General features: G+C 35.7%; 1 protein-coding gene across 1 annotated transcript; it reads right to left on the bottom strand.

The window, feature by feature from the left end:
- Positions 1 to 18,200: 18,200 nt before the first annotated feature.
- LOC142527782 (pentatricopeptide repeat-containing protein At3g05340-like) lies at positions 18,201 to 20,285 on the bottom strand. The gene is given in 2 exon segments (XM_075632712.1): positions 18,201 to 19,887; positions 19,889 to 20,285. Coding segments are annotated over 2 exon segments (1,950 nt in total). The 5' UTR covers positions 20,249 to 20,285; the 3' UTR covers positions 18,201 to 18,297.
- Between the last annotated feature and the right edge of the window lie 4,139 nt (positions 20,286 to 24,424).

Genomic DNA, 24,424 nt, shown 5'->3' with positions numbered 1-24,424 from the left:
TGGTTTGAGGAGTCCTGCTGGTCTTTGATGTTTAGTCTTGACCTGTTGACAAGTTAGACATTGTGCAACAAATTAAGCAATGTCCTTTTTCATACCTAGCCACCAAAATAATGGTTTCAAATCTTTGTACATTTTCATGCCTCCTGGATGAATCGAATAGGGTATAGCATGAGCATCTATAAGAATGTCGATCTGATCGTTCCTTGTTTTGGCACACAAAATCTACATCGATATGTCCACATTCCTTCCCCATTCAATTCAAAGTTCAAATTTCATTTTTCTTCATCCCGCTGTCTCAGTTGTTGTAATTCATTATCTGACTTTGTTCGGCCTTGATCCTGTCTGCATGTGTTGGTCGAACCATGAGGGATGATAACTAGATTGCAGCTCCCTTTGGAATAACATCGAATCTTCAAGTTCTGTAAATCCCATAAGATTTTTTCATGTACTTGCATTGCGGCAATAGAACTGGATTTCCTACTTAATGCATCTGAAACAACATTGGCTTTACCGGGATGATAATTAATAACACAATCATAATCTTTCACTAATTCCAACCAACGTCGTTGTCGCATATTCGGTTCTTTTTGCGTGAATAAATATTTCAAACTCTTGTGGTCCGTGTATATTTCACACCGCTCACCATACAGATAATGGCGCCATATTTCAACGCAAATACCACTGCTGCCAGTTCTAAATCATGTGTAGGATAGTTTTTTTCATATTCCTTCAATTGTCTTGATGCATAAGCAATCACCTTCCCGTGTTGCATTAAGACTGCTCCTAAACCTTGTTTCAAAGCATCACTGTATACCACAAAATCTCCTGGTCCTTCTGGTACAGCAAGGACCGGTGCTAATGTCAATTTTGTCTTCAACTCTTGGAAGTTGCGATTACATGCTTCGTTCCATACAAATTTTACATTCTTTTGTGTTAAAGCAGTCAAAGGCAATGCTATCTTGGAAAATCCCGTTATAAAACGACGGTAATAACCAGCTAACTCAAGAAAACTACACACCTCAGCAACAGTAGTTGGTCGTAGCCAGTTATTAACATCTTCAATCTTGCTTGGATCCACATATATGCCTCCTTTTGAGATGATATGGCCTAAGAATGCTACTTGTTCAAGCCAAATTCGCATTTCTTCCATTTTGCATATAAATGTTTATTCTTTAAAGTTTGCAAAACTAGTTTGAGATGTTCTCGATGCTCCTTTACAGTTCGTGGGTAGATGAGTATATCATCTATAAATAAAATCACGAACTTGTCTAAAAATGTCTTGAAAATTCTGTTCATTAAGTCCATAAAAGCAGTTGGTGCATTCGTTAGTTCAAATGACATTACAAGAAATTCATAATGCCCATACCTGGTTCGGAAGACAGTCTTTGAGATATCATCTGACTTTACTTTTAGTTGATGATAGCCTGATCGTAAATCAATCTTCGAAAAGATAGCAGCTCCTTGTAATTGATCAAACAAATCATCAATTTTGGGGAGTAGATATCTTTTTTTGATTATCACTTTGTTCAACTCCCTATAATCAATAAATTGACGAAGAGTACCGTCTTTCTTTTTCACAAATAAAACAGGTGAACCCCACGGTGAAAAGCTCGGTCTAATAAACCTTTATCAAGTAACTCCTGTAACTTTTCTTTCAATTCTTTCATTTCTGTAGGAGCTAATCGATAAGGAGCTTTTGAGATCGGATGAGTTCCTGCCACAACATCAATCACGAATTTGATCTCTCTATCTGGGGGTAAGCCTATTATATCATCGGGAAATACCTCTGAAAATTCATAAACAATATCTGTATCTCTTGATTCACAAACATGTGGATCAATAGTTAAAACAGATGCTAAGTATCCTTGGCACCCCTTCTGTAGTAATTTACAAGCCTTCATACAAGAGATTATCCGAAGAGGTAAGGATATACCTGCACTTGCTACTATGAATGGTTCAGCTCCTATTGGCGCAAACTTGATCATTTTCATGCCACAGTCAATAGTAACTCTATACTTTGAGAGCAAATCCATTCCCAGTATCACATCAAAATTGGTCATTTTTAGAACTATCAAATTAGCATACATCTGATGACCTTGGATATATATTGGACACCCTCGTACAATCTGATATATCTGTAATTATTGTCCAGAAGGTAAAGCATGGCGAGTTGTTTCTCTGTTGTCACTTGTTGTAATGCCCAGTCTCCTTACAAATGATTCCGAAATTAAGGAATGCGTGGCTCCTTGAATCTAGTAAAACAATAACAGTAATACCAGAAATCAAGAATATACCAGTGATCATCGATGTATCTGCATCCACTTCCTCTTTGGTCATCGAGAAAAGGCGTCCCTGTACTTTCTCAGAACTCCCTGGACAATTTTTGGCGAGATGCCCTGGCTTTTTGCAATGATAACAAACATTGGTACCTTGCATACATTCACCACCATGGGGTTTGCCACATTTAGGACAAGGTGGTCTGTCTTAATCCTTACGTGGAGGGGGACCCTTACCATGGGATTCCTCTAGTCGAGTACCTCTGCTATCAGTCTTTTTGCCTTGTCCTGTTCCTTGGCTCTTTTGAAAGTACTGCTGCCTTCGCTGTTGCCTGTCTCTGTCTATGTCTTGTTCATCATGTTTTGCCATAAGTGCTCTTTCCACTATCTCCCCATATGTAACAACTTTCGACATTCGTACATCTCTTTTAATTTCAGAGCGAAGTCCCCGCATGAAGTGTTTGCCCTTACTTGTGTCATTCTGTGCAATATATGGTACATATTGAACTCCTAGCCTCGAATTGTTGTATATATTCAGTCATTGACATGGTTCCTTGCTTCAAATTGAGGAAATGACTGGCTTTCTTGGCTCATACATCATTGCTAAATATTTGTTGTAAAACATGGACTTAAATGTATCCCATGTCAATGGTCTCACAAGTAATGCCACTTTTGCACTTTCCCACCATATTCTTGCATGTTTTTTTAACAAAAAGATGGAACAAGTTACTTTGTTAGTATCTTCCATATGAAGGCAGGAGAAGATGGACTCCAATGACTTAATCCATTTTTCTGCTACTGTCGGGTCGGTGCGTCCCATGAATTCAGGAGGATTCAGATGTCGAAAACGATAATATACATCTTTCTGAACAGGCACATGTCTGGTTAGCATGGCTTGTGCTTCTCATGAGCAATCCGTTGCATCTCAAGTAATTATTGTATCTGCTCCCCATGGACTTTCGCTGCTGTTGGAGCAGTTGAGCAAAATCGTCTATAGGTCGTGGAGCATTGCCTTCACCTTCGGCTGCAGGGGCCTTGCCCTTAGATGACTCTCCTTCATGTACCTTATGTTTAGGTGGCATCGTCGTTTGTCCTTTATGTAGGACACGTAGAAGCACATAACCTAGAACAAACTATGGGATACAAAATACTTACTTGCCGAGTTCCCCATGTATGGATGAAGTGCAGTGTCTTCCCTCTCGAAGAATCGTGGGCTCTGATACAAACTAAAATGTCACACCCTTTGTTTATACTTGACATGATTACCATAATCAAAATAGGATTTGAATTATATATCTATTTTATGAAACCATTCAAACAAGGTGCATCAATTTGATGGTTTAAAAAATTTTGACATGATGTCCCTATATTTTGTATACACTAATAACTCAAGCAACAACAAAAATACGTACATATAATTGTATTCTTATAAACAAACATACTCGGTATCATTATACACATAGACATAACATTGTAAAACTTGTTTCAAACCCTGACATTGCATTCACTATAATACATATGTGGAAGCTATACAATAAGACGTCCAGGTTCTTGTCGAGGTAAGGTACATCACAAGCAGCCATTGGCGAACCGGCATCCTATGTATCTTCATTACCTGATCCTGTAATACATGAGCTACGTGAGTTTATAAAACTCAATAAGTTGACACTTGTACGTATCAATATGCATAGAAAGAACATACATATCAAGTCGTGATCAACTGTTAATCTTTAAACAATGTCATACCATATCATATATTCATGTTCATGTTTGTATTTGAGACTCATTAGTTGACCTGTACTACTGTGCTTACTTTATTATATAGCTACTACTATGTTGGACGTCAGGGAGCACCTTTGACAACCCCATTCCCCATGAACATATATTGGCCAATAAGTTTGGTGGACTTAAAACCACCCATGATGTCAACAAGCTCTATATCATATAAAAATTTATCATTTTCCTTTCATGTTCATGTTCATGTTCATGACATAACATCTATCTTCAATATTCATGACTTTCTTTCATATTTAATACATAACAATGGAATATGATGCTATGTTTTCATCAATAAGGATACTAACAATGTCCTTATAGCAATAATCAATGAAGAGCATTTGAAATCATGATATTACTTCAAGAACATGCCAACTTACAGTCCAAGAGTAAGAATACGGGTTTGAGACGATGTTTCTCGCTCCTATGCTGTCAAATATATCAATAATCCAATCACTATGTTTATACTAGGTGAAATTTACTCTTCTACATGTATAACAACCAAAAGAGATGAAAACTTACACCCTTAGGAAGTTCTTGTGATGGAGAACTAAATTCTAACATCAAAATGATGAAGGAAAGGAAGAAGGGAGCTTTTGGAGGAAGATTTCTAGGTGTTCTTTCGTCCTTTTTGCTGAGTTGAGGTTGAAGGAGTGGTAAAGAAGCTTAAGAATTTCGAAACTTATCTTTTCTATGCAAGGCGGTGCTCGGTCGGTAAGATATTACCGCTCGAGCGCGAAATATTCTGTCCAAAAACTAAAGTTTTGGTGCACCGGCGCTCGGGCCGTAAGATCTTACCGCTCGAGTGCGGAACATTTTGCCTCTGTGCCCCAATATCGTCAAAGATTGCTCCAAAAACGTCTCTTCCTATCATAATCTGAAAAAGTGGTAGACATGAAAGTTGTAGCCCTATGTCTTGGCTTGAATCTCCAATTAGTTTCATGTAATTTGGAGGTCTGAGGAAAGAGTTATACGTAATCTATCAAAATGTGTCATTGTAGGAATAACGATACACACGACACGCTTCGGGGCGTTTTGGATTGTCTTGCACAATGATTTGGACAAAACTCAAGACATGAAAGTTGTAACCTTATATCTTAGATTTCTAATGGTTGTGACCTCAAACAATTTGGATCAATATTCAAATCATTATGATAAAACACGTAAGAACTGTCATATTTTCATCTCATTTCCTAAAACACGTAAGAACTATCATATTTTCATCCATTTCCTACCAACTTTCATTACAATACTTTTACCTACACATCTTAATATCACTATTTAGACACATATTCATTCTCAATACACTATTGACAATCTAGATATCATATTCAATCTCAATATCGATACCTCAATCAACATGTAAAACATAATGAGCTAAATAACTACATAATAAATGACATACACACATTATTATCATTTGTACGAGTAACCGGGCATTACATTAACCGTTTATAATTTTTTAATAAAACTAACCGTTACTAATTTAGTATTTTTAAAAATAAATAATTTTTATTTTAATTATTTAAATAATTTACTAATTTATATATATATATATATATATATGTATGTAATTAGTGGCACACCTATTCCCTATATATATATATATAATATCTTTCCCTTTCGCTCTCTTTCTGTGGGCATTTGAATGCCCACATTAAGCAGCACAAGTGGGTGACCCACATTGATATTAACACCACATTATACTCTTACTTCACATTCATTTGTTGACTTCCCCACATTTTCTTCAGTTTTTACAAAACAAATGAAAAATTAAAGAATAACCATATAGTTTGGATGCAAATAAACCATGTAAGCACAAAAACAACCAAAAAATAAATACAAAATCGCATTATTTTTCATGTTTATAAGCAACCAATTGTGGTGATACCCTGGAAAGGGTTCGGGTCAGTTTTGGACTCGGGCGGAAAGAGAAAACTTAAGCGAGTCAAATTCCAATTTGCTCTCAAGAGTAGAACATGAGTAAAATTTAGCCAGGGTCCTCTTGCCCGGACATCCTCTCGCCAGTCCAGGGTCCATCTAGCCCGGACAGGGTCCTCTCGCCAGTCCAGGTTCAATCTCGCCCTGCCAGGGTCCTCTCGTCCGAACAGGGTTTACGCCACCCGGTCAGGGTCAATCTCGCCCGAACAATGTACTCACTCCCGACCAGGGTTCAAATCACTTAATCACCAATATGGGCCCACCAGTATATGTCACCATTCCTACTGATAAAAGAAATGACATGGGCAGTTGTCAGAGGACAAGGCATGGGAAATTGTCAGAGGACAGGGTGTGGACATATTTCTAATCAGGAACAGTGTACATGCACTATAATCGAGGTCATCTTCTCCCATATAAATACTCAGGTTTGCCCATTTGGGAAAGGGATATATATTGCATTATACCACATTTAATAAATTCTTTCTCTACTTAGTGAAGTCTGTACTGACTTGAACGTCGGAGTGGGGGTACGGCGGAAACCTTTCCGATGGCCCCACTAACATTGTCTTGTTGAGTGTGTGCAGATTGTCTGATCCGGATTCAACCCATAAGACCAAGGTAGGCCAGACCACTCGGGAGACCAAGACAGAGCACCCGGGTCATCCCACCAAGGCAGGCCAGACCACTCGAGAGACCAGACCAAACCAGACCACCCAAGAGACCAGGACAAACCACCCGAGGTCATCCCATTAGCCAAGCCAGACCTGCCGGGGTCATCCCACCAGCCAAGCCAGACCACGCAGGAGACCAATTCAAACCACCCGGGGTCATCTCATCAGGCCAGGTCAGACTCATACCATCAGGACAAATCTTCACAAGGAAAGTACATATCTTTGCTCGATAGATTGTCCACCCAATTCATCCAATCTACATGGGCATCATTAAATTGAATGATTGATCAGCCAATTTCCTACAAATAATCTATAAAGAAACTATTGTTACATATAAAATGGTAAGTGAAAAAATATTTCGATAAATGTTATAAAAGTAATAAGAAATGAGAGAAGAGAGAGTTTAGGGAATGATTCTGAACTATTTTATTTATAACTGAACCTCTATTATATGATACAATGATATAATACAAGTTTGTTTTACATAATCATATACATTCACAATCATATCATGACACTCTCTCTTAGATGATTATGCACGTGACAACTATTTCGTTGAATCTTTCATTTGACAAGATGGTTGCTTGAAAACTTCATGGAGATTCAGGTGCTATCTCGTTAAAACTTGACAATAAAACTTAGTGGGAAAAACTTGAGTGAAGGAAAAAATTATAGCAATAGATGTTTCTTTGTATGTTATCTTGACGATGGATGCGTCTCGCTAAAACCTTAATAAAAAAACCCAATGAGACAAAAACCCAGTGAAGGACAAAGAGTATGACATCTCTTAATTCTAGCTAACCGCCTCATTAAAACCTTGATATGAAAAACCGTATGAGGGAATTCATAAACAAGTCATAAAGAGTATAGTCTGAACTATTCCTCATGTTGCTAGCACCGCTCGAACTCTTTAAGTCTTTGCTCGATCTTGCATTCTATTTTTTTAAAATTTCATATCTGTAATGTCCTTATGAAAAATCGATCACATTATAAAACAACCATTATTAGATGTAACATATTCATATAAAAACATTTTCTTTGTTGTGTACTACGACCAATTAACATATATTCTTTTTGGGACATATCGAATTCATAGCTCAAAAGAAAATTTCATATTTTTCAGGTCTTTCATTTTGCGTTTATATGTAATTACATGGTATTTTATTAAAATCTTCAGGGTTATCTATGTTAGAACATTTAAAATTTTGGTGATTTAACAAGGCTGCTGATCCAACGGATAATTGCAGAGCTAACTTAACCGAATTCAAGAAGAAAACTGAATATTCACAAGTAAAAATTTTCTAATAGTCTAACTGACTATCGAGCCGAATGATAAGAGAAGAGGGATCCAAATGACTACCGAACCGAACTGATAATATAAGAGGGATACTCATAGACAAACTGATCTAACGTCAACTGATAGAGCCTAAGTGATAGCTTATTTCAGTCGATCATTCAGCTCAAACCCAAACATTATCCGAAGAATATAAATATATTCAGTGATTAAGAATCGGAGCTCAGCTGAAATATCTCAGATAAAATTTTTCATACCAACAATCACTGATTCTCAGTTGAAAGTCAGAATTCATGCATACTACCAAAATATGTCAAAAAAGACGATGACATGATAACAAAGATATCTATATTTGGAAAAGGATATAAGATTTAAAAAGATGACAGTTGCAAATGAAGTCTTTAAATAGATCAGTTTGAAAAGCTTTTAAAGTTTCCGACTCTCTGAAATTCTGAATCATCTGATCTCTTGTATCTCTTCGAAAAAGCTCTCTGCGAGTCAAACTGATAAAAACGAGCACACTGATAAGTTATTATCTGATCATTAATGATCAACTGATCTTAGAATCTCTTTGTGAAATATTTGTAATTGAGAGTAAAAAGTCTTATTGCTCATTTTGGTTAAGATTGAAGTTTACTAAGAGTTTCGGTGAAGGCGGTGTTTAAGTTTTAATGAAGTGTGTAATTTCAAATTGCTTGTAATTATCATAGTGTTTTAGTTCAATCATTCTGTGAGGAAGAAGGGGTGACATAGGGGAGTATTGAAGTCTCCTAATATCTCGGAAAAAAAAATTTGTCAATTTACTTTTTAGTTTACCTACATTTATCTCTCATTTGATAGCCCAAAAGATTTTTGATAAGCCATTTCATTCAAACAGTTTTAGTCAATCTACTTCCGCATATTTTTAACTGTTAACTTAATGAGAACCCAACTGACAAGAACTTCATTTCACAATTACTAATCCAACCGAAATATTTGTGAATTTTTTAGAAAAGTTTCTTCATCCCCTCTAAATTTCTCCGATGCTAACAAGTGGTATCAGAACGTATTAGTTCTTGTCTCTAAAATTATTAAGTCAAATAGCCTCATTTAGCAAAATACAGATGTTCTCCAAGGATGATTTTGTTGATTGAAAAATTAGAATGCGGACTCACTTAGGTATTCCAGATGTGACGTGATTTGTCATCACATATGACCTGATAAAGATTTTAAAAGCAAATACTACCATTTTCGTCGGTGATGGTGCTCCACAAATGAAAGAAAACCAAGAATTGAATGAACTAGTGAAGACAAGAAGAAAGTCAATTTAGACAACGTGGACAAAGACATTTTGTACGAGACAATTGGATAAAAATATCTCCAGCAAGATTAAGAAGTTTCCAATTGCCAATGACATATATGAGAAACTAATACAACTATGCAAAGGAAACGACCAAACAAAAGAGAACAAACTTTTTGTTGCTATTCAAAAGTTTGATATTATCAAGATGAAGGCTGGATAATCTATGTCGGACTTCGATGAAAGAGTGAGCAACATCATTATTTAATTGACTGCTGTTGGAAAAGGATATGAAAATCGAGAAATAACATTAAAAGTGATGAGGGCACTTCCAAGAGAATGAGATTTAAAGACAATGATTTTGAATAGTGGAATTATAGCGTGCTGATTCAAATTAGATTTCTGATTTGATCAAAAATTAAAATTTATAAATATTTCATTAAGGATTATATGATATAAAAAAATTTTGCACACGAATTTTATCCACAAAATCTCTTTCTCACAAAGAAAATTTTGGCCACTCCTATTTTGGAGGAAAAAAATTTCGGCCACTTCCTTCCATCACGCTGCGCAGTGCCGTCGGATTTCTGAAATTCCAGCGATCCAATTTGACGCAAATTTTATTTAGATCTTTAGTGCAATCTATACGAGAAATCCAGTCTCTGATCGTGGACTTGATTAGATGATTGAAGAAATGAATAGATCCGTTCGTAGGGATTTACAAGAAGGACTATATCTGCTTAAAATCCAAAATAGTTGGAGCCAGCGTTATATACACAAAGATAAATCGAAGTAACAGTCTAGGAATGTTTATTTATATCATATGACGTCCAAGAATATTCTGAACATCAAAATAAAATTTTTTAAACTTCCGCTGTATCTTGGATGGTATCAAAACCAATTTATTCTCTATTGTATGATTTGTAATTTAAATCGTGATGAGTAATTTATTTCTAACCGCGTTTAAAATTCCAAAAAATTGAAGCTCTTGAAAAATTGTTTTTCGAAAAAAAAAATTATATTTTGCTGCTGCGGGATACTCTCGATGCATGTATTCTTTAGGATGGGTGAATTTTTCTCTTGGGTGAATCGTCTATCATTTGATAATCTCATCTTCAAAATATTAGACCGTTATGTGGAAACATTCGAGTGGCGGCTCCTATACCTAGTGGCGCAAGCTCTATCATTGGGAATTCTTCATTTGGATCAAAGACCCATCCTCCCAGAGCTTGGTTCAGAAGGGCAACTGCCAGCTCGGAAGGGATCAATTTTCGGATTTGAACATCATTGGAAAAATGAAGAGGACTTTACAGACATCGTGAAATAGGGGTAGCGCAAATTTGAAAACTCCATTTCGCTACTAGTTCGGATAGAAAGTTGTAAAGCATCCCTTCGGGCATGGGCTGGCAAGAGATCCTGAGATATCCCTCGGCAGATAAAAACACAAGGAGATAACCGAACCATCTCAAAACTCACGAGCACTGGCAGGATGGGGCACAACAAATCAAGAATCTTGAATACGATACTAAGAAGTTATCTACAAAAGAGGAACTATCTTGGAAACATCATAGTAGAGTGGATTAGCTTGCACATCGTGACAGAAATTCAAAATATTTTCATGTGTGTGCCTGTATCAGGAGAACCAAAAAATATATCATAGGCTTGGTCTCCTAACATTGTAATTGGTGCAAAAAACTGAATGGCACGGCATGAGATTGTAACACACTACTTCACGAAATTATTTATGACGTCTTGCACAACGGTATCAAATCACGGACATATTCTGGAGTGTGTGGATTCGATAGTAGATGAGAATATGAATGCAATCCTATGCGCACTTTTCACGACATGCACCCAGACAAAGCACCAAGGATAGATGGCATGTCAGTCCTTTTTCTTCCATAAATTTTGGGATGTAATCGGTGGGGAAGTTACAGAAGTCATCCTAAGAATTCTTAATGAAGGGACATCATTAATGAATGGAATTTCCACCATTGTTACTCTCATACCAAAAATACAGGTACATATGACCATGAAGAATTTCCGGTCTATCAGTTTATTTACTGTCTGCTAAATAATGGTTGCCAGAGCCTTGACGAATAGGTTAAGACCTACTCTAGCATAGACAGTAAATGACTTCCAAAGTGCATTCATTACTGTATCGTTAATGTCGACAAATATTATTCTAGGATTTGAGGCTCTTCAGTGGATACAAAGTAGAAAAGTGTAGCAGAAGTTTTCGGCTACCTTAAAATTCGATTGAGCAAAGTCTATGACCGAGTCGAGAGGATATTCCTTGAAAGCATCATGAATAGACTGGGCTTCTCGAGTGTATTATTAACCCTGATTTACAACTAGCACGAGTCCTCAAAGCCATAGATATTTTAGACAAAAAGACATCATGACAGCCACCCATGGAAGCAGCCCTTCATACATTTGGAAATCAATACAATGGAGTCGACGCTTCTGGAAAAGGGACTATACTAGCATGTGAGAAATGGGGAGAGAATTGCCACCTTTGACAGTCGATGGTGGGAACTGCAGACATACCTCACATAATAATGGAAATAAAGGCAAGGTCAATACTGTGATCACGGATGGGCACTTGAGTGAAATAATAGTGAATAATCTCTTTCCAACTCACATAGCTACTGAAATTATAGCCATTCCAGTCTCATCCACGAGGCAGAAGGATTTTAGACATTGGATCTTTGACCCAAAAGGTAAATACTCGGTGAAGGACGGATATAAGGCTACCATTGGCCTATATGAGCCACCAACACGTAGCTCCAACATGTACTTGAAGAGTTGGTGGAAGTTTATTTGGGAGGTATTGATTTCTCCGAAGATCCGTATCTTTTGGTAGCGTGTTTTGCATCACATCATTTCAACATCAGCTAACTTGACTGGCTCATCACATAGCGACAAATGGAATATGCTTGCTATATCAGTACAGATATGATTCAACCAGTCATGCACTGTTCTCATGCTCTTGAGTCAAGCATGTTGGAAAGCAACACGATTCTGGAAACTGCTGAAACAGGTTAAGCTACCTGAAGTGCTCGATATATTTAGCCGGAAGAAGGAAAAGCTGAACAAAGTGGAAATTGAACTCTTTGCTATATGTTTGTAAGCGGTATGGAGTGAGCGACCTAAGGTTGTGTACAATCATGTATGCCAAAACATGGAACTACAATATAAGCTGGAGCGCGGCATAATTGCAAGACTTTCAAAATGCTTGGAGCTCGATCATCAAATCCTCAAATTGTGGCAATCCCTCAACATCCCCAAGGCTCTGGGAGGCGCCACCAAGTCACCAGCTGTGACTAGACGTCGATGCAGTGTATAATGAGAACTTTAACTACTATTCTATAGGATCCATGATCCAGAACCACGATGGGCAGCCGCTGCTGGTTTTTGTGAAGAAGATTGACAAGCCCCCCATCAGTCGTTTACGGGGAACTCGCTGCAATTGATAATGGGATTCGAATCGCTCATGAAATAACATCCAAATAAACCTAATAGCATCAGATAATTTACTGGTAATGCAAGCAGTCACTAGGTCAGAAGAAGATCTCAGTTATGTTGGCCAGCTCGCTGCACATATCAGATGATTAGTGAATTAACAAAGCACATGAACACTGAACCATGCTCGGCGTGCGGCAAATGTCACAGCACATTCATTGATTTCTTTTGCTATTTTGTGACAACCTAAACACAAAGGTGCATAATGCATTTTAAAGTTTATTAGTATAACTAAATTTTATTATTTTCATTTTATTATTTTACCACATTATTTTTCGATACAAATTTTATTTATCCAAAGTATCTAGAAATACATTAAAATACATCATAATACACTTAAAAATTCATCAAGTACTATGAGGTTCCCATTCCAAAACCAAATATCCAAAATATAATAAAATATTATAATTAAGCTCAACATATATATTAAGTAATTAAGTACAATAATTATTAAGTTCAATGAAAGATAATTTATAATACATAGGTTTAATATAATATAATAATTAGATACAAGAATATAATAATATTAAGTTTGGATAAATATGATATTTTTCCATTTAATAAATAAATAAATAAATAAAAATTTTAAAAAAATTATAATAAAATTAATAAGGATAAGCATGATTTACGGTTATATATATCTGAACTCTCTCCTTTTGCAAATCACAAACCAGCCGAGAGAAAGAGAAACGGGAAAGGAAAGAAGAAAGGAAAGGGAAAAGAGGAAGAAAATAGAAGAAAATCTATAAACCTTTCCGAAAAATTCTAATAAATCACCAACTATTCACCTCATATCGTAAAGCAATATAGCACTGGAGGTGATGTAAGAGGATCGATCAAAAACAAGAAAATCAAACAAAGATATTCCGAGAAACGGCAACGGAATTCCGTTTCAAGCAAGGTAATCTACGCTTATCTTTCTTATAGCTACACACCAAACTAGAGGTTGACTTGAACACAAAAGTTGTACCTCTTGTTGCATAGATAAGGTACATACCGTCCGTCGTCCCAAAATATTGCCGGAACTAACATTTTCGGAATGCCGGAGTACCTTAGTTGTAGAGCCCAAAATCAGTACACGTAAAACACGTACATTTATTTAAATTTAAAAAAATATATTTATTTAAGTTTAAAAGGAATTTTTAAATTATGGAGTATTTTATTCTATGACAATTAATATTTTATTTTCCCTTAATTGTGGTGCAACTTTTGTAAATTTAGGAATATTTTATGTATTTGTTTTCAAGCCTCGAATAATCTAAATTTTATTTGGACTACACCATATATTGATTAATTAGTTTAAACCTAATCAATATATTTAAATTATTCCTAAATTACCCTAAATCCATTCCACTTGCCTCCAATTGCAAGACTTTATCCAAGTCTTCTCTGGAAGAAAATTCATTCCCATCAATTCTCCTCCATTTCCCCTCATTTATTTCCCTTCTCTCCTCAAGTGTTCTTGAGCTCCATTTCCATCTATTCTACCATTAGAGAATAGCAAGAAGCTCCAAATTTCTTCCTCGTGTCCGGATCGTCGAGATTTGCGAGATTTCTTACGTTTAAAAACCAAAGGCATGTATAATATTTCGTTTTATGCATCGATCTCATCATAGTAGATATTTTGATGTATGTTACGCGTAAAAGTTTAATTATTATGAGCAAAGTTTGAGCGATTATGCATTGAATCGATTTCTGAAGTATTTTAGATCTCAAAAAGACGTTTTGCTGTCATTTCGGTTCCTGTGTAATTTCGGTTCGTTTTCTGAAAATATTGTCAACATATAAAACGTAGAACTTTTTGATACCTTCGATTTTATATAAAATTCATAATTTTCGGACAAAAAACGAGTGAGTTATGGTTATTTTTGTGTGACTGCTCAAACCTTTGATCTTATGAAAATGATGTTCATCATGTTCTTGAAGTTATTTGTTGCAGGCTTCGTTGGGTATCGCCGGGCTTGTGCTACTGCATTTAGGTATGTTATGGGATGTGTTTAGGTGTTATTTGGTGGTTCGTTTGAGTTGGGATTGGCTTGGGATGTAATAGAAGTTGTAGGAAGCGAAACGATGTCGAATTACGGGTTATTGTTGTATTGAAGTTTTTTGTCGATGTTTGGGGTGTTTGTACGGGTTTGAATCAATGTAATAGCACTCTAGGATGAGTCTTGAGGTGTTGGTTCATGGTCCTTAGGCTTGGGTTGGAAGAATGAATCATTAAGCTAGTGAATTTCCACGTCCAGAGGCTACACGGACCCCTTCCCGGACCTCGACACGGAGTCCGTGTCCTTTTTCCTTCAAAAATACGAAATTTTCGTGCCTACCCGGACCCCTACCCGGACCCCTACACGGGGTCTGTTTACCCCCCTCAAAAAAAAATAGAAATAAAAATTTAAATTTTTTTTATTTGCTTCGGGGTTCTATATCATAGTTTAGTACGATGGTTAAAATTTATTTATGTAAAAATATAGGATTTTGTTTTGGGTTCTAAATCATGGCTTAGTAAGATTATTACTACACGAGGTCAAGTCCCGAGAGATTTAGAATGTCATAAGCTATTTATTTACTTCAGTGGTGAGCACGAGTACCTACGTCTAAGCTATGAAAGATAAGTGTTTGAACTCATGTTAGTATGTTGCAGCAGCGGGCCCAAGCGAGATACAACGAATCGCTCAACGCCAAGTAAGTATGTTCGACGTGCAAAAGAAAATATTTTAAGTTTTTGAGGTATGCTAAATGTCTCGTGACCAAATTATGAATGAGTTTGGAAGTCGGTGAACGTGGCTGAGGACCTCTCCACTCCGTTAAAGCATGAACGGATTTAGATCAGGATTGGGAAGCGTTAAAGCATGAACGGGGACCAATCCACCCGTTAAAGCATGAACGGGGATCTCATGTATGTGGCAGTGGATCTTCCCTGTCAGTTCAGTACTGTGGTTTAGTCTGATCAGGCGAATTTATGTATGGGTCACTTGTTTTGAAACATGCCTCTACGAAAAATGATGAAGTTTATGAATGTTCAAGTATGTACAAGTATGCAAGCATGTTTAAGAAAAGTCTTATGATGATGGCACGTATATGTTTATGTATGTATGCACAAGTTTCAAGTATGTTACGTTCAGGCATTTAAGTATGCAAGTTCAAGTTTCAAGTACGTACGCTCTATTTTAAGGTTTCATGTGATTTTATTATGTATTACTCTTTACTCCCAGTTTATACATGTTGAGTCTTTAGACTCACTAGACTTGATCGATGCAGGTGAGGATGTATTTGAGGAGACGAGGGGTGAGGACCAGTGAGCTGGCTTGGACTGAGTGGGAGGCTAAACCCGAGGACCGCCCATGTTTTTATGAATACTTTTATGCATGTTGTTTCAAATACTATGATTTTTATGAAGTGTTTATGATGTTTAAACAATTATTTCTTTTGGTAAATTTTGTTGTGGTTGTTTTTAATTCAAATATTTTAGACGAGAAATTTATTTTAATGCAAATTTGAAAGTTTATTTTGTATTTAAGAAAATTTTTATTTTTTCTCAAATTTAAAGTAGTTTAAAAGTACGGTATGTTACATTAGTTCTCCATAAAACGATATTTAAATCTGGTATTGATCGGCTAGGAATTTGAAAATATTTTCAACATAAGAATTAAAGATCTTGAAAAGTTACATATGCTTGAAAAAAAACCGACCGCGTGTGGTCGCCGGAAGGCCAATCACGCGCCGGAACCGTCGGCGTGTGTAACTCACGCGCCGCCGTATCGCCGGATTTCGGTGGCCGAACCTTCCTGGTGATATTTCCGACTCTTTGGCCAACTTTCGTAATGTTTAGAGATATCTTCTAGTTAATATGAATTTTGCAAACTTAAGTAAAATCAACCGGGTTAAATTTTGAACAAAAAATAATCTGAAAATGATCAACTATTTATTTAAAACTCTAACATTTAAATATTATTCATAATATATTTTTAGGACTTGCTTCAACAATTTGGATTATTAATCAAGCCTAAACTGTAAGTTATCAGGTGAGGAAATTACTATTCATTCTTTTATTAAAATCTTTGGCATTTGGCCTGGAAATTTCAATAGCATTTATTTAATATTCAAATATCATCTACAATTCATTTCGATTACTTATATATTTTCTTGCATATTTATGAATGGATTGTTATACCATTAATGAATGGAGTCATGGACAACGGATTTCGGTCCGAAAATTGAGTCCACTAGACAACGTGGCTTCGGCCCAGAAAGTGAGTCCAATGAATAACGGGTCAAAAGTCCCGGGTATATGGTTCATCTGAACAACGCGCACCGAATATTTCGGTCCGGAGAATGGTTCACCGGCTCGTAAAAAGATCTTATAAATGCTCAATTAGAGCCACCAATTGTTAATTTATGAAATAATTGCATTTATCTATTATTCGTAGTAATTTCATAGCATTCATAACGTCTAATTTGTTATGCTTATTACTTCATGCATAATTATGTTGAAGCGCTATTTTAACTTATTTAAAAGATATATATTAATTTAAACTCACTAAGTCCTCAAAGGACTTAACCCTCTGTTTCTCTTCGTCTATTGTAATTTTCAGACACAGGAATCCCAGAATTGGAACAGGAAAAAAATAACTGAAGCTGAAATAAGAGCATTTGAAAGTCGTGATGATCTGTTTATAAATAAATGTTAAACTTCCGCTGTAAAATAATTGTACATATTTGAAATAAGAATTTAAATATTTGTGTATAATCTTTTAATGATAGTAGAAAATATTTAAATTTTTATCTACAATATTTTTTAATAATAATAAAGATAAAAGTTCAATAAATAAATATTGTAGAAAATGCGGCACTCAGTAAAAGAATAATTATGAATTCCTAAACCGAACGTCACATATTTCCTTCCCGACTTCCTTTGTATGGAAGCAAGGAGACTTTCTTTATTGGTTTGTGAATCTTGTCATCTTGATATTACGTATTTATAATAATATTGCAGTGTTTACTCAAAAAAATTACACACTCACTAATATTTTCTTTTTTCTTTATCATTGGGACTTCTTTTTCTTTTGTACATAACAAAATTATATAACAATATCCATGAAAGTGTATTGTCCAGACAAAATTATCCCTTCCCTTAATATATAATTAAAAAAAAACCTAAATTTGGCAGTTGGCACTAATATTCCAAGAAAGATATAATTAAAAGTATTCCATTCTCTATTTCATTTCCGATAACCTTTTATCTTTTTACTTAAAACTAAATGCCAATTAACTTGAACAGATCATGAACTTCATTTTGCCATAAAATTATGCATTGAATCGACATCAATCGATTATAAATAACAACACACGATGATGAACTCCGTTGGTTTTTAAAATCAATATTTCAAGTGAAAAAAGGTTTCATATCACATACATATGAATGAACTCAAGCTCGAATTAAAGGGCTGTCATGCCCGTATAGAAAGAAAAGAAAGAAAGGAGGAAACAGTTTTCAGGTCACCTATTTCTTGAAACCATAAAACTGAGTTGGAAGAATTACATGCCAATAACTATGGAACCACTGATTCCTTCATCTCTCATGTGCCTAAACAACTTGAACAATAAATTACAGACATCATCACCTAGTGTATCAGCAACAGCGAAACTCTGAATCTGCTTCTCAATCTCAATCCAACTTGTCCCCATCTCTTTGGCTATCCCCCTCTCCTTCATATTCTTGATTGTTCTTGCTCTTTCTTTCCATCTCCCACTGGAAGAATAAATGTTGGCCATGGAAACATATGGTGTCGGGCTATCCGGTGTCGCCTCAGCAAGCTGGTCAGCAGCATACTTCCCTGTGTCGATATCACCATAAATGCTGCAAGCCCCAAGTAATGCTTGCCAAACAAGTACATTAGGCTTCACCGGTAGCGTCTCTATAAAGTTTTTAGCTTCTTTAACAAGTCCTGCACGGCCAAGCATGTCGATTATACAAGCATAATGATCCTGTCTTGGATGTAATCCATATGATGTCTCCATTGATTTAAGGAACTCCATACCCTTGTGTACAAGCCCTGCATGACTACAAGCATGAAGCAAGGATAGAAATGTAACATGTGTTGGTTCCACGCCTTTTGAATTCATTTCTTCGTAGAAGTGAAGAGCTTTTAAGCCATTCCCATGACAAGCAAATGCAGAAATCATGGAATTCCATGAAACTTGATTCTTCTGGGGCATGCAGTCGAAGACCTTCACAGATTCTTCCAACTCTGCACATTTGGCATACATGTTTATCAATCCATTGCTAACAAAGATATTAGACGTAAATCCTTTCTTGATAACCAATGTATGAACTTGTACACCAAGACCCCAAGAAGTGTCGATGCCACAAACACCAAGAATGGCAGAAACCATGTTGGGGTCCAACTTGGAACCAACATTGACCATTTTCACAAAAATCCGGATGGCCTCTTCCTCACAACCATTTTGTGCAAAACCAGTAAGCATAACAGTTACAAAAACCTCATCAAAAATCTCACAAGACTCAAATATCAACCACGCTTCTTCCACACGACTACATTTAGAATACATATCCATCAATGCACTTTGTATGCATATATCTGATTGAATCCCCAACTTCCATACAACACCATGAATTTGAGCACCTTCCTTGTGTGTTTGCAACCCAGAGCATGCCATAAGCGTGCTCAAATATGTCAAATGATTGGGAAACACTGCACTGTTATACATGTTTGCAAACAGCTTCAAGCTTTCACCGTAAAACTCGTTTTGTGCTAAACCCGAAATCATGGCTGTCCATGTTATCACATTTCTCTCCTCCATCTCGTTAAAAATACGCACCCCCTGATCAGAGGCCAAACATCTGAAATAAGATGTCATCAAGGCATTCCCTACCGATATCTCCTTCTCATAACCACATGAAATGACCAATGCGTGCATCATCTTTACTATCCCGAGTGACTCAATTCCACTGCCATCACAAGCCCACAAAACTGAGGTTAAACTTGCGTGATCAAACCAATAAACCCCCGAACCAATCATAGCTCTGAAATACCCAAATCCCAATTCAAATTTCCCATGTTTCAAGAAAACTGAGATAAGCGAGTTCCAAGAGACAGTGTCTTTCGAGGGGCATATCTTCAAACAGCTTGACTGCATCACAGAGTGCGCCATATTTCCCGTACGCATGCAGCAAACAGTTATAAGTTACAAGGATGTTTCGATTTTCTGATGGGTTTCTGAAGTCAACGAATGGTGGGTTCTTGACAATAGAAGCGTGTAGAGAAGCACCAAACCTGATATTCCCTTGTATTCCGCAAGTACAAAGGAGCGCTCTCAGGCATGATTTTTCCAAGGGATTGAATATTTCTGTCGGTGCTCGGGAAGAAAATGGGATTGGGAAATTTGCAAGGCGGCGCCACGACGGAAGCTGAGATGTTAAAGGTGGCGGAAGGAATCTGGTGGCGAGGAATCTGGTGGCGTTCATCCATTAACGTAGGATATACTGTATTGCATGATAAATTAATTATATGTAGAACTACAGGAGAAAATTTGTAATTAATTGATTAAAAAAAGAATTCATTTAAAAATCCTACTATAATAAATTATATGTAGAACTACAGGAGAAATTTTGCAATTAATTGATAAAAAAATTCATTTAAAAATACTAATAAAAACAAAATTGATAAATTGGATGTAAATCTTCTTACCAAAACATAAATTTTCCCTAACTTTTACATCCAAAAAACTTGTTTAAACTCCATAAAAAAATAAAAATGACAAAATAATTTTATATTTGTATTTAATTGGTTGATTTAATGAGGCTATAAATTGTATCAAAGCTTAGCTAATATATGGATTCGAACACATGTTCGAAATGAATTATTTGCAAGATTTATTTCAAAACTTTGGAATACTTTGAATAAAAAATATCTAACCTCATGAGCAAATGGAAACTTATCAAAATTCAAAGATAAAAATATGATTCAGTCTAATAAGTTCTTGGAAATCATACCGAATTCCTTTAAACTCTCCAAAAATATGAAATAAATCTAGAGGACAGTACAAAATTATGACAATATTTTGTATTATATCTCACAAAAGATGAAAAATTCCTTGGAAAACAAGAAAATTCTTGTAACACTAAATGTTATTCAAACAAGAATTCAAACTCTATAACAAAAAAATGAATTTAGAAAAAGGACTTCCGTATAAAGGTGGGGTTGCCACAATCCTTTGGTATTGAATCTTTATTATACCAAAGAGGGACGACCAAGCTTATGCCAAAACTTTTAGCCGATAAAGAAAAAACTGATCAATCTAATTTAAAATGTCTCAGAGAAGAAATTAATCTGATGACAATTTTAGGGGTCGTAAATCAAAGATGAATACAACTGGGGGTGAACCACCTGCATTAACCTGGTCATCTTCTCATTAACCACCAAGAGAAAGTGTGAGACCTTGTAATAAAAATATAAACATATTTTAAAGTTAGTGGAGAAGCACATCTAGCTGGAACCAGGTCAAGGAGAATCAAATTCTCTCGCACGGAACACCCAATGGAAAATCTGTTTTGGAACCTAGCTATACATCCGTATGAGGTTATGATTAAACTTATGTATTGGATTTCAAAAATAGAGAAGATCTCATAGATGATTGGATATCGGCTATGAGAATCGCAACATGAACACTTGATCTCAACAGAGAATGATTCATTAAACTTTTAGAAACGAATGAGATCAATGAAAATTTAATGAGACATGACTTTGGTAGAAACCAAAAAGCCCGTCCCAATAGGAGAATATCTCAGTGAGATAGCTGAAAGAATGACTACCCTATTTAAAGCACGATTTATAGGGGTAGACTATTTTAACAGTCAAGATACAGAGTGAAAAAAGAATATACACAAGCTGTGTATAGTCTTGAATTACATGACATTTGTTTAATAGATGAATATATTATATTATTAACTAAATATACATGGAATTCACGAGTCGAAGAAAATATAGCAATGTAACTTTTCTTCGCGAAAATGCCAAGTCCATGGAGAGATATTATAATTAAGGAATATGTCTCAGTCAATCTAGATATTTTTCCACGAAGAGTCTCTTTTCTCAAAGGAAAATTTACAGAATTGTGTCATATGTGAGCATTACAATAGAATTACAAACGATTAAGAAGTTTTAATAAACGTACTCCTTTGTATTTTAAAGAAAATGATATTCCATATGTAACACTCGTGACTAAAATGTATAATCAGCGCGGAAGCTTTTAAATATAACTTGGAGAAAATGTGTAATTTTAAAAAAATTGGGCAGCATCTCTCCGCAATTAGGACGTACCACCTGCCTTAAGCAACACATAAAACACATGCAAAAGATTTTCATATACATCAGATACTAGTAATATAGTATCTTCACATATTTCTAATTCAAATACAAAACAAGATTTCAACGTTTTCCAAAATAACAAAAGCTAACACATCAAAAATAGCATCCAATCACTATCTCCAAAGTTTGGCATATGCCCTTCTCTCGCTTCGCTAACTCAGGGATGATCAGTCTTTCTTACCTGTGCCTGCATCACATGAACATAACTGGAATGAGTATAAAACTCAGCAAATGAAATCAAACTAACAATATACATATAAATCATTTTATTGTAAAACATAAAATGTAGCCACAATTTCACTTTTTTTAAAACATTATTCTCCTCATTTCATAAACGTCATTTAATATCATCCATCAAGAATCATAATACAACAATACATAGGGATGATATTTATTTTCATTGATTAACCGAAGAATTGATAGTTCTTATAAGATAGTTCATTCTTCGTAAAAAAATGAATCTTATAGGAGGGACATGTACCTCTGCATAAAATGCATCTTATAAGAGAGCACATGTTTTCATCGTTAATTGACCAATTACATTGCGGATTTAGAATTTCCAGAGGCAACACCGCTACTATCATTATCAATCCAATCATTCAATTATATAAAATTTCATTCGGGCATTTTATCGAACACATTAGAGGCATCATTTAAAGTTTAACTCCTTCCATTCAAAAATGCATATAATTGCACTACCACATTTATATATTTACATATATATCATGAATAGAAATTGAAAGGAGTTAACGTCATAAAATCATAAAAAAACATACATATATGATCATGTTATGCATTTAGGAACTGATTCCACTTACAACACTTGGAGCAATTGGTTTCCTAAACCTTGAAGATGATCCTATAACAATAAACTCAATAACTAACTGAAGGATTGTGTGCTGAGCACCTTAAGGTGCTTCAAACAAAATATTCTCCAAGAGCTACAATAACTCGTATTCTAAGAATGTATATACCGATGAATTAGATCGAGTTTGGTATTAAACCAAGCGGAAAGCACTCGAAATAATCCTTCGTTAAGAAACACTGATATATTTTATATCCTGTGTAACTGAATAAGTGAAAAATAACAGAAATCGGTTGTGACATCTATCAGTTCAGTTATTGATAAAAACTGAACCGACGGATGATCTTACTGATCAAATCATTTTGAAAACAATATTTAAACAATTAAATACACAAAATATATTTATGGATGCTCGGAGACTTCAACTACTCCTACGTCACCCCTACTACCACCTCGGATATGATCCACTAGAAGACTTTGATTAATTACAACAAGTGTAATAACCCATATAGCTTAGGACTTAACCACTGCCGAACTGAACTCCTAGACTAGACTGAAGGCAGCACCTTCCAGTCAACACTTGTTTAACGTCTGTGTGTCAAATACTACATACAAAAGTTTATTGTCTTTGTGCAAGAGTGTATTCGAGTGGTGGAGTGTGTGCGTATGTGAGAACTGAACAAGGAATGCACCACGAAGGTGTTCTCACACACTGAGGGAAGTAAGCTTCTAAACTAAGCTGATATAACTGAGTATTCCCTCTGGGAAAATTGCTTCTTGTAAGCTGATAAATAAATAATGTGCCTTTTCTTTGTATCTTCACACAATTTTGTATATATTTGTCTACTTGCTGATGATCTTAAGCTTGTATTTATAGAAGCATTGAGACCGTACTTCAAGACTCGTCACATGTGATTGTTGCAGCTTGAATATATGTGTCTTGACTTTTCTGACATGCCACCAGGAATCTCTCTGCTTTAATCTTAGCTGCAATGTCCATTATTGTACATTTGATCGTACAGATGCTTTTGTATCTTTGTGCGTAGCTGGAATTCACTTAGATAAGCTTGTCTAGATCTGTAACTGATTGATTCCTAACTGATATTCCTAACTGATCATCTGAACTGATCTTCAGTTGAAATGATCTTCAGTTGGGCTGGTGAAATCAGTTGACTAGTCAGTTGAACTGATTTTTCACTCTTTCAGTTGAACTGGTCAGTTGAGTTCTTCATCAGTTGAACTCTTCATCAGCTGACCGGGCTTCTGAAGGTCTTCTGCTAAACCACATATCAGCTGGACAATCAGTTGAACTTTTCTTTGAAATGTCAGTTGAGCTGATTCAGTTTGGTCGATAAATTGGTGTTTTCAGTTTACGTCTCGATAGCTTCAGTTTTACCTCGTTTAACTAATCAGTTCGAAGCCTGATAAATTCCAGCTTCCTGCGTCCTTCGGTAAATCATTAGAAACA

This window comes from Primulina tabacum, chromosome 15 (genome assembly GCF_025594145.1).
Source record: "Primulina tabacum isolate GXHZ01 chromosome 15, ASM2559414v2, whole genome shotgun sequence".
In the NCBI taxonomy this organism is placed as follows: Eukaryota; Viridiplantae; Streptophyta; class Magnoliopsida; order Lamiales; family Gesneriaceae; genus Primulina; species Primulina tabacum.
Note: the sequence above shows the minus strand (reverse complement) of the source record. Positions and strands in the feature narration are given on the sequence as shown.